Here is a 10,228-nt window from a genome sequence, read left to right as displayed (position 1 = left end):
AGTCCATCAAGCCCTTGCCTCAACAGGTCCCCAAACAGTAGATTACAAACTTTACTATCATAACATTTTAGAAATTTTTATTACCATGTTAGTTGTACAAAGTAATGGATTACGATATGACTTTTCATGCACGTTCATGGATTATATCTACTCTCTGTTATGGTCTCATGTCCTCTCTGGCTTCCTCCTATTTCCCATTGTCTCCCTTCTGTTTTAATATCTGAATTAAAATTTACTTACTTGGGAGCTGGAGGCTCGGTGGTTAAGAACACATGCTGGGCCGGGCGTTGGTGGCGCACGCCTTTAATCCCAGCACTCCGAAGGCAGAGGCAGGCGGATCTCTGTGAGTGCGAGTTCGAGGCCAGCCTGGTCTACAAAGTGAGTTCCAGGACAGCCTCCAAAGCCACAGAGAAACCCTGTCTCGAAAAACCAAAAAAAAAAAAAAAAAAAAAAAAAAAGAACACATGCTGTTCTTTCAGAGGACCTGGGTTCAATTCCCAGCACCCACATAGCAACTTGCAGCAGTCTGTAACTCCAGTTCTAGGGGATCTGATACCTTCACACCAATGCACTTAAATTAAAATTTAAAAATTAGGCTGGGTGGTGGTGGCACACACCTTTAATCCCAGCATTTTGGAGGCAGGGGCAGGTGGATCTCTGTGAGGTCAAGGCTAGCCTGTCCATAGAACAATTTCTAGGACAGGCTCCAAAACTACAGAGAAGCCTGTCTCTAAAAACAAACAAACAACAACAAATTTCGCTTTATTTATTTATTTATTTTTGTGTGTGAGTGTTTTGCATGCATGTGTCTGTGTGTACCATGTGTGTGCCTGGTACCCACAGAGTCCAGAAGAAAGCACCAGACCCCTAGAACTCGACGTGTGAATGGTTGTGAACTACCGCCACCATGTGAGTACTGGGGATTGAACCTGGGTCCTCTGCAAGGCAGCAACTGCTGAGGCACCTCTCTAGCCCCAGTGCTGAGGGAGTCCTGAGGAAGTTCAAACAGGGATGTCCATCAGCTGTGTACGTTTAGCCCTCATCAGAGAGATAGGCATCCCCCCCCCCGGAAGAGCAGCTCCCCGCCCTCCTCGCTCTCCCGGTGTGGTTGTGAGATTGCAGCCCAGTGTGAGACTCAGACTTGAACCCTGAGAGGAAGGGTCACTTGAAAGAGAAGCAGGGAGACCACGCTTGTTTTCTGTCTTGAGTAACTGCAGGCAGGAGCTGATGCTGGGGCCATGGAGGGGTGATTTTCTTCAGTGATGTGGCCACTGATAATTTGCCCATGTAATAATCTCCCACCCATGCTCTTGCAAAGAACTCATTTATACTCCATGAGTCACTAAATCCAACAAACAAACTATAAAAGAAGGAGAAGTAAAAGGGAGAGTTGCTGAAGACAGTCCAGTGGGAATAGGAGGGGGATGAAGGAGGGCGGGGGTGGGGGGGCAGGGGTGGCAGGTGGTTGAAAAGGGACAAAACACATCACATACATGGGTGGTGTTTTCAAAGGATGATGACCACAGACTCACCCGCTGAAACTGTAGGCAAGCTCCCAATTAGCTGCTTCCTTTTATACGTTGCCTTGGTCAAGGTGTTTCTGCACAGCAATAGAACAGTAATTAAAACAGGATAACCAAAGGCAGTAGCAATAGACTGTATGTTTTGAGACCCTATTAGCCCTACCCAACGATTCAAAAGAGGGCTTCCCGTGTCTGATATTGGGGATTTCATCAGATGGTCTATGACTCTTGCTAGGAGCATTGTCAGCTCAGATGAGAGAGAGGAGAAATAGAGAAAGAAGAGAGTGGGAGGGAGAAAGAGAGGGGGGAGAGAGAGAACAAACACCGAGTAGGATCAACCTCAGATACAATGTGATTCCTGTGGAACTTTTTTTTTGTGATTTGTTAGCATAGCATGTAAAGTGCACTTCTCTCTCTCTCTCTCTCTCTCTGTCTCTCTCTCTGTGTCTGTCTTTCTGGCTCTGAAGCTTGCTTAGCTGAAGAAATTTTGGTTACTCTGCTCACTACTCTAATATATATATATATATATATATATATATATATATATATATATATATATATTTGAGACAGGGTTTTAGGTATCCTAGGCTTGTCTCCAACTCACTCTATATCAGAAGATGACTTTGAACTCCCGGTCCTCCTGCCTCCACCTCCTCGGTGCTGGGATTACAGATATGCATCACCATGTACAGTTTTTGTGGTGCTGGGACTCAAACCGGGGGTGTCAGGCAAGCTAGGTAAGCAATCGAGTCACAGAGCTACATCCCTTGTACGAGAAAGAATGTAGGTTCTTTATTCATTTTTTTTAAATCAAATGATTGAGCTAAATTATTTCTTTTCTGTTTTGAGATGTTTTCTTGCTGTGCAACCAATGCCTGGAATTGGAGATCATTCAGAGTGCTGAGATTTCAGGTGTGTCAGTCACTACACCTAGTTGGACTAAGTTTTTTACAGGAGATTTTCAGCTTTGAAAATTTATAACTAGACAGCCGAACTTTTCACTCCTGTTGTATATCATATTGCCACCAGGGGGCGCCTAACACTTCTTGTGTCTGTGTAACAAGGCTATGGTTTAAAAAGGCTTGATTGAATGCCATCCTAATACAGGACATGGTGGTGCACACCTCAAATCTCTGGATTAGGGTCGCTGGGATAGAAGACCATGCGTTCTATAGCAGCCTTGGCTGCAGAGTTAGACCCTCTCTCTTCCTCTTACAAGTGTTTACTTTCTTTGGCATGAATGGGTGGGCGGGGGAGTGGTCTCTATTCCACAGGTTTGAGGAATGAAGTCAGTATGGAATTAGTCTAGTAACTGCCCATGAGACCCACAGTCTACACTTACCCATCACTGCCTAGAAGAATCTACCACGGGAAGAGTTCCAGAAAAGTTTATTAACCACACCCTTCTTTCTCCAATTCAGCTTTCTCCTTTGCAGTTTCGCCCAAGAGCTCTCCTGTTCAACTCAACCCCCTTTTCTTTGTCATTTCAGTCCCACACTCTCTCCTACCCCCAGACTCTTGGAGGTCAGGGCTTCTAGAACTCTCCATTTCTCACTGGTCTGCAAGTCTTCACATCTTTAGGCTCATAGCGTAGCTGTTTGTCTTCCCCTGTTCAAGCGCCTGGGCTTCGTGCTTGCAAAAGCAGTTTGCCTCCCATTCAAGAATGTAAATCTCCTTCAGCTTGACACCTGGCTGGAGAAGGGACTAGAAAGGCTGTCTCTTCAGCTGTCAGACCCACTGGTGACAATCTGCAGACGGAATCCACAGCCTAGCTCAAGCCTAAACACTCCAAAGGAGGCTAACAGTCGGCACATGCATATGTGTCCAGCGAGACAAGCAGTATGAGCTCCTGGACACTCTTCAAGGACAATTCTATAAACCAAAGACCCTCTACCCCAAAGTTACCCTCTCCTAGAGGCCTGGGCAACTTTTCTCAGAGATGCTGGGAAAATATCCAGAGATGTAGAGAAGAGGCCCTCTGATCCCCGGGCTCAACCAAGACTTCCTTACTAAGGGCCATAGTTCAAAAGCAGAAACCCTGCCAAGAAACCGTCTGCATTCAGACACCAGAGATCTCATACTGTGTTGAGTTGGGAAGGAGAAAGTCATCTCTGGTATGCAAACATCCTGAGAAATAAAACCTGCGCTCTAGGAGAAAAGGGAGCTGCACAGACGAGGTCCAGTTCACAGGGAACACCCATATGTGGAAATGCATGTAGCTTATCTCGTGGGCAATGTGAGGTTTTGTATCTCTAGAGCCCCCAAACCCAGCCAATGCAAGGCCCGCTATGCCACAGGCATGCTAAACATTTGCTGATTAACTGGCTGTCCTGAAAGTCAGCCTGCTCATGGTCTTTGCTCGTGGAGTTAAAGGGGAGCCTGCACAATACTCCAGTGATTTCCATAGATTTTTCCCCCATGAGAAACATGTCAGATAAGAGTTATAAAGACCGAAATGAGGAAAAATAGTATGAGCAGACAGTTGTGACTCCAGTTCTGATAATAAGAAATTATTATCCTCTAGAATAATAATTCTAGAGGGTACAGAAACACATACATGAATCTATTTATATAACATAGGGCCTGTTGCCCCTTGTTAAACCAGTGCCCTGTACTTCTAGATACACACACACACACACACACACACACACACACACACACAGATCCAGAGTGTCTGCTGATGTCAACGAGACCGTATTAACCCACATTAATTTATGGTATGGAAGATTCCTGGTCCTGGACACAGCTAGCCCCCTCCCCTAGTAAGACAGATGAGTCATGCATGACGAGCTCCCAGAAGTTTCAGAAAGGGTTTGGAGGAAGGAGAAGCAAAGACTCGACAGTCCCGTTTACACAGACAGACTTTTTGGTTCTGTCTGAGGAGGATTAGGAAGAGAGGGGCAAGGATTATTCCTAATTTATTGCCCCTGTCAAAAGGCATCTCTGAGCAGGGAAGCCAGCAAGTGGGTTATGAAAAGAAAACAAATGGAAAGAGAAGAGAGCAAAGGACAAACGACATTCGGTAGTATTTATTAATTTGATTTTAAATGGAAAAGGGACCCATTCCAATGGCTCACCTTCTTATGAACCCTGGAATTCCCCCAAACCTTGATGACCCGACAGTGAGGTAGATCAGAGCTGTTTGGTGCGGGATGGGAGCGATGCTCTAAGACGGTGCTTACAGAGCCATGGCGAGGAGCCAGGGACAAAACCTCAAACTCTATTGTTTTTTTTCCTGGCTTCTTGCCCTCAAACTAACCAGAGACCCAGAGCCTAGAGAATCACAGCCGCTTATTGGGGTCAGGAAAGCAGAAAGAAGGGAGGTAGGTAGGCTGCTTTCTTTGCCCTCAGCACGCAGCACACACAGAAGCAGGGCGATGGGCGTCCCTCCAGAGTCATAGGGCTGCTCGAAGGGCAGCTGGGCACAGGAGGCCTGACACCCCAACTGCTGAGGTAGTGGTGAAGTTCAAGGTGGGTCTTAGAAAACGGTGAAACCCACTTGGTAAGAGTTCCCCTTCACGTCTGCAGTCTAGTCAGCAGGCTCTAAGAGTGGAGGTTCTCAGCCGCGGAGGTGGGGCGGGACCCACTCTGAGTGGAAATTAGGGGTTTTACTAAAGTCCGGCATCCACGGAGTCGTTTCTTGTTTTTCTGGCAAAAAAGCAAACAAGATAAAACAAATGAATAAACGAACAAAAATACTCTCCAAAAGTCCTGCAAAATGGAGATAATATTGGGGGGGGGGCGGTAACTGGCCAAGGCGGAGGGACCAAGCACCGGAGGGGAGGGGGCAGTGACTGAGGAGCCCTGAGAAGCATTATTATACTTTCCAAAGGGACCATCCAGTACTCCCCACCCCCCTCAAATCCCACCCTATAGCTCCAACCCTGTCTCTGAGGGAGGGGTGCAGCTCAGATGTCAACTCACAGGTTCCTTGCTGGATCTTGGTGGTCCTTCATGTGGGAAATCGCTGCTCACTTTCATAGTCAAACCTTTGGGAGAAACTGGGACTGAGGTCGAGGGGTTGGGAACTCCGCTACTATCTGTGGTAGTCCCAGCCAGGTGTAGAGATTGCTGGAATCTGGGTGGCTAAAGAAAGGAACTAGAAAACCCAAACTAGAGGCGACCAGGGAGGTCAGAAACCCGATGGCAGAGCAGCAATTGCTTGTGGGGCTGGCTCACCTGATCCTAGGGTGAGCGACCAGCCCTCCCCTTTGCCTCAGCCCCAGGGACTGGATCCAAGAAAGGGAAGGACCCTAGATTGCATTTTAGGTCCTGCTCTCTTTCTGTCCTCTCTAGGCAAAAGGCCCTGTCCACCCCTCCACTCTACCCCCCCCGCCTCAACCCCCAAACTCAAAAGTAGAGGCAGAGAGTGTCCCCACCCGGAGCTCCGGCTTCTGTGCCTGAGTCCCCTACCTGTTGAGTGGCGGGCTCTGCCTGGACTCGGCTGAGGTGGCTCCCGCGGGACTGGCTGGGAAGGTGACAGCGCGTGGCTCCTCCCGTCCGCGGCCACCGCAGCTGTAGAGAAGACGGCGGAAAGCGTCACGGAAGTCCGGGCTGCGGCAGTAGATGAGCGGGTTGAAGGCGGAGTTGGCATAGCCCAGCCAGTTGAGGGCAATGAAAAAGCCGCTGGGTACTAAAGAGGGCCCCGCGAGGGCGCGCAACACGTTAGCCAGAAAGAATGGCAGCCAGCACAGAGTGAAGATGCCCATAATGAGACCTAAGGTGCGCAGGGCGCGGTGTTCCCGGAGCGGCAGGAGCCGCGCTGGCCGCCGGCCTAAGGAGGGCACTCCATCCGGAGCTGCGCTTGTCCCGCCTGTGACAGGGGACGGAGAGCGCGACAGAGTCTGCGGAGACTCCTCGGGTGGGAAGCGGCCCAGTTCCCGGCGCAGCAAACGCCGTTGCCGCTTAGCCACGATGAACACTCGAGCGTAGACGAAGAGCATCACCAGCAGCGGAAGGTAGAAGGAGACGGAGGAGGAGAGCAGCGCGTAGGGCATGTTGGAGGCAAAGGAACAGCAGCGCGGATCTGAATGGCACTCCTGAGCCTCGGCGTCCGCCCCTACGCGCCACCACTGGCTCATTATGGGCGCAAAGGACACCGCGGCGGACACAATCCACACCAGGACCACCGCCGCCCGGGCTCGGCGCTTGGTAACCAGAGTGCCGTAACGCAGAGGGTTGGTGACAGCCAGATATCGGTCCACAGCCAGGGCGCACAGGGTCTCGATGCTGGCGGTTACACAGAGCACGTCCACCGACGTCCACAGCTCACATCCAGTTGCTCCCAAGGGCCAATGGCCAGTCAGTGCCAATGTGGCCCCCGGCGGCATTACGAGGAGTCCCACTACCAAGTCAGCTGTGGCCAGCGAAGTCACGAACACGTTGGTTATGGTCTGGAGTCTCGGCGTGCGGGCTATGGATACGATTACCAGCAGATTGCCTCCCACTGTGGCCAGCGCCAACAATGTCCCAGCCAATGCCGCTGCCCATGGCACTCCTGGCAACCCACTCGTGTTGGCTGCACTGGGGTCCAACGTGGGGGCATCTGACCACAAAGCCAGAGAACTGTTCTTGTGGGGCCACGGAGCCATCTCGTGTCGCGCTTGGGGTGGGAAAGTTCCCCCTGACCCCCTGGCTCAGGGTAGGGGACAGTAGGACTCCAGGACGACTCCTCCAGCCTGGGCCATCTTCCCTAGTTGCTGGGGTAAGTCTGTCAGCTTCCCTCCATCTCAACCCCCACACCCTAGATCCCAGGAGGAGTGGCTGCTTTTAAAGGCACAGCATCCAATAGTCAGGAGAGGAGAGGCCTCTGGAGGGAACTGGAGGGTAGAGAGGGACATCTGCCATGGCACTCCCTCAGCACCGGTTTCCTGGAGCTCAGCAGCTCTTTCCTGGCATGGCCCGCAGCAACCCTGCAAAGGAAGGGAGAGCCTCCCACCCTACCCTTTGCCCAACAAGGAAGGTGACCCTCTCCCGAGACAGCAAAACCATTCAAGGTAGCCCCTCTTCTTCTCCGATGCCATCCCTAAGGTATTTTATTGTTTGAGATAGGATCTCCTGTGTTGTTCAGAATGGTCTGGATCCCCAGATCGTTCTGCCTCAACCTCTCCAGTGCTGGGATTACAACCCTGTGTGCCACCACTCCCAACTCTAAGGTCTCATCTGTGAAGCAATATGGCCGATGTCCTTATCTCTCCCAGTGGACGAGGTCTGTCCCTTTTCCTGTCTTCAATTTTGCTCACCCTTTGATCCCCTCCACTCTTTTTTTTTTCCAGTTACTGGGACATCACCCTGTCTCAAGAGTCATTCATTTGACCTGGCATCGTGTAGCTTGGGATGTTGAGGGCTCCTGGTCTCCATTTCCCTCCTGCACTGCTCCTCCCACCCACATTTCTCCTAGAAAAGTTCTAGATAGGCCCCATTCAAATTCTGGAGTAATAAAGACACACCAAAAATGAAGAATGGGGACTCGGGGTGTAGCTCATGGGTAGAACACATACTTAGCATGCCTGAGGATCAGCACTGAATAAGAGAGAGGGAGAGAGAGGGAAAAGAGAGAGGAGGAGAGAGAGGAGAGAGAGAGGGAAAAGAGAGAGGAGGAGAGAGAGGAGAGAGAGAGGGAAAAAAGAGGAGGAGAGAGAGAGGGAAAAGAGAGAGGAGGAGAGAGAGAGGGAAAAGAGAGAGGAGGAGAGAGAGAGGTAAGAGAGGAGGAGAGAGAGAGAGGGAAAAGAGAGAAGAGGAGAGAGGAGGAGAGAGAGGGAAAAGGAGAGAGAAGCAGGTTTGAGGCTAAAGTTTGTCTAGTGCTCTCAACTTGTGGGTCGTGACCCCCACAGTGGCTGCATATCAGATGTCCTGAATGAATATCAGATATTTACACTCTGATTCATAACAGCAGCAAACTTACAGTTATGAAGTAGTAACACAATAATTTTAGAGTTGGGAGTCACCATAACTGAAAGGTCCTAGCATGAGGAAGCTGAGAAACACTGATCTAGTACCATCCTCAGTTCTCAAAAAAAAATGTTTTGTCACCTTCCCTATGATAAAGAATTTTCATCAACTTCTTGGAGGTTTATCCCTAAGAAATAGAGGAATTCCTTTGTGTGCACGTGAATGTGTGAGAGCATTGCGTGTCTTCCTCTACTTTATTACCTCAAGGCAGGGTCTCTGACTCAGCCAGAAAGCTTGGTTTTGGCTAGGATGGCTGCTCCTGAGCTTTTGAGATTCACCTGTCTCTGTTGGCCAGAGGCTGGGGTTATGGGCATGTGCAGCCATGCTCAACTCTTTCCTTGGTGCTGGGGATTTGAACTCAGGTCCTCAAGCTTGCAGAGCAAACACTCTTACCTCCTGAGTCATCTCTCTAGGCCCTTACAGTGCATTGCCAGAGTTTGTAGAAGGGTAAGCTTGGTATTTAATGCCTCTGAAGTCTCTTATATAGTACCTTCCCTTCCTGGAAGACCAGTGCCTACCTGCTCCCTCCCCTCACCCAGATTTATAAGGCCTGACTCTGCCTTCCAGGCACCCAGTCTTTAAAACAGTTGGGAATGAAAGGCTTAGAAATAAGCCTCTGGTGACTAGGGAGACAGCACAGTCAGTGAAGTGCTTGCTGAGTAAACAGAAGAATAACGAGAGTTCTGTGAATTCATTCGATGATTCCCAGGACCTATGAATTAAGAAGCCTGCAGTGATGGTCTGCACATGTAATCCTAGAGTTGGTGCTGCCTGTCAAGACTGACCATTAAGCTGTCTCCCCTGGAACAATGGGACAAAAGAGAAAAAAGTACAGTGGAAAATGCCTCCAGGGTGACCCCCTGGCATGTGCCTTTGAACAACCCTGTATTTCAAAAGCACACTGTATAGTCACTGGTCTAGGCAATCCCTCTGGGAGGCTGAGCCTGGGGCTGGGAGTCAGAGGTTGGAAGGGGACAAGAAAACCTAAAATTATCCCTGAGGAAAAAGGACCGGCTGGGCTCCCAGGGACCCAGCAGCTCACTCACCCATGAGCAGGACTGTCAGGGGCTCACAAGCAGATGCTTTCCCTGTCCCATGAAGTAACCCATGTAGCTTTCACAGCTCCCCTCTGTTCCCCTGTCCCAGGCAGGCCAGCATGGTGCAGGCTGCATTTGGCTGTGGCTGCTTGCTGATCATCAGGGTGATTGCACCCAAGTTGGTGTTTTGCAACACCCCAGAGCGCTGCCAGTTATCACAAAGGGGTGTCATAAGATTCCCCACAAGCAATCTCTAAAACAAATACATGCCATTTGGCAATTTTTTACCCCAGGACATCAGAGAAGGTTGGGGAATGAGAGTTGTCCCAAGACATGTTCAAAGGCTGTCACCATTTTAGTGAATGACCTTGTTACTTGAAGAAAGCATGCAAAAATGTTTACATTTTAAAAGACGAAGAGTCCCCAAACCTTAAAAGCATGCCTGTGTGTAGTTCCATAATCAAACACTGTGAGAATAAACGTGTTGGACCCCTGTTCTCCAAGCCTGTGAGGCAGCAGAGAACTATGTACTGTGCCTCCTTCATCTTTGGCATTTTCTTCTCCTCTCATGCCTTAGGATGCTCCCACTGTGCTTTCCTTGGAAATTTGTTTAAGCTTTTAACAGATAAATGTATTCCCATTATTCAACCATCAGAATACAGAAAATATATATGACAGAAAGTTGTTCTCACCCCACTGTTCAACTCAAGAAGTAAC

General features: G+C 49.6%; 1 protein-coding gene across 5 annotated transcripts; it reads right to left on the bottom strand.

Moving 5' to 3' along the window:
- Positions 1-755: 755 nt before the first annotated feature.
- Positions 756-8,086, bottom strand: Adrb3 (adrenoceptor beta 3). 5 transcript variants are annotated; one of them, XR_005871182.1, is made up of 6 exons: positions 6,241-8,086; positions 5,937-6,038; positions 5,448-5,512; positions 5,023-5,171; positions 1,533-1,600; positions 756-1,360 (listed from the first exon to the last, which is right to left on the bottom strand). XR_005871182.1 is itself a non-coding variant. In XM_040731898.1 (5 exons), the coding sequence occupies exons 1-4, from the start codon at positions 7,112-7,114 to the stop codon at positions 5,067-5,069; spliced, it is 1,146 nt and encodes a 381-aa protein (XP_040587832.1). In that variant the 5' UTR covers positions 7,115-8,086; the 3' UTR covers positions 756-1,600; positions 5,023-5,066. The 5 variants fall into 5 exon arrangements, 3 of the variants coding, with proteins under 3 accessions (XP_040587832.1, XP_040587831.1, XP_012966217.2); XR_005871183.1 differs by having other exon boundaries at positions 756-991; XM_040731898.1 differs by having other exon boundaries at positions 756-1,600.
- Positions 8,087-10,228: the final 2,142 nt, after the last annotated feature.

Source organism: Mesocricetus auratus, unplaced genomic scaffold, assembly GCF_017639785.1.
Source record: "Mesocricetus auratus isolate SY011 unplaced genomic scaffold, BCM_Maur_2.0 Super-Scaffold_100026, whole genome shotgun sequence".
NCBI lineage: Eukaryota > Metazoa > Chordata > Mammalia > Rodentia > Cricetidae > Mesocricetus > Mesocricetus auratus.
Note: the sequence above shows the minus strand (reverse complement) of the source record. Positions and strands in the feature narration are given on the sequence as shown.

Bases quoted from the DNA above. Each gene is read 5' to 3' on its own strand.
- Adrb3 (XM_013110763.3), bottom strand. From the start codon at position 7,114: ATGGCTCCGTGGCCCCACAAGAACAGTTCTCTGGCTTTGTGGTCAGAT. The intron at 5,513-5,936 runs GTAGGGGACTCA...TTTCTCCCAAAG, and splicing joins CAGAGCCCGCCACTCAACAG to GTTTGACTATGAAAGTGAGC.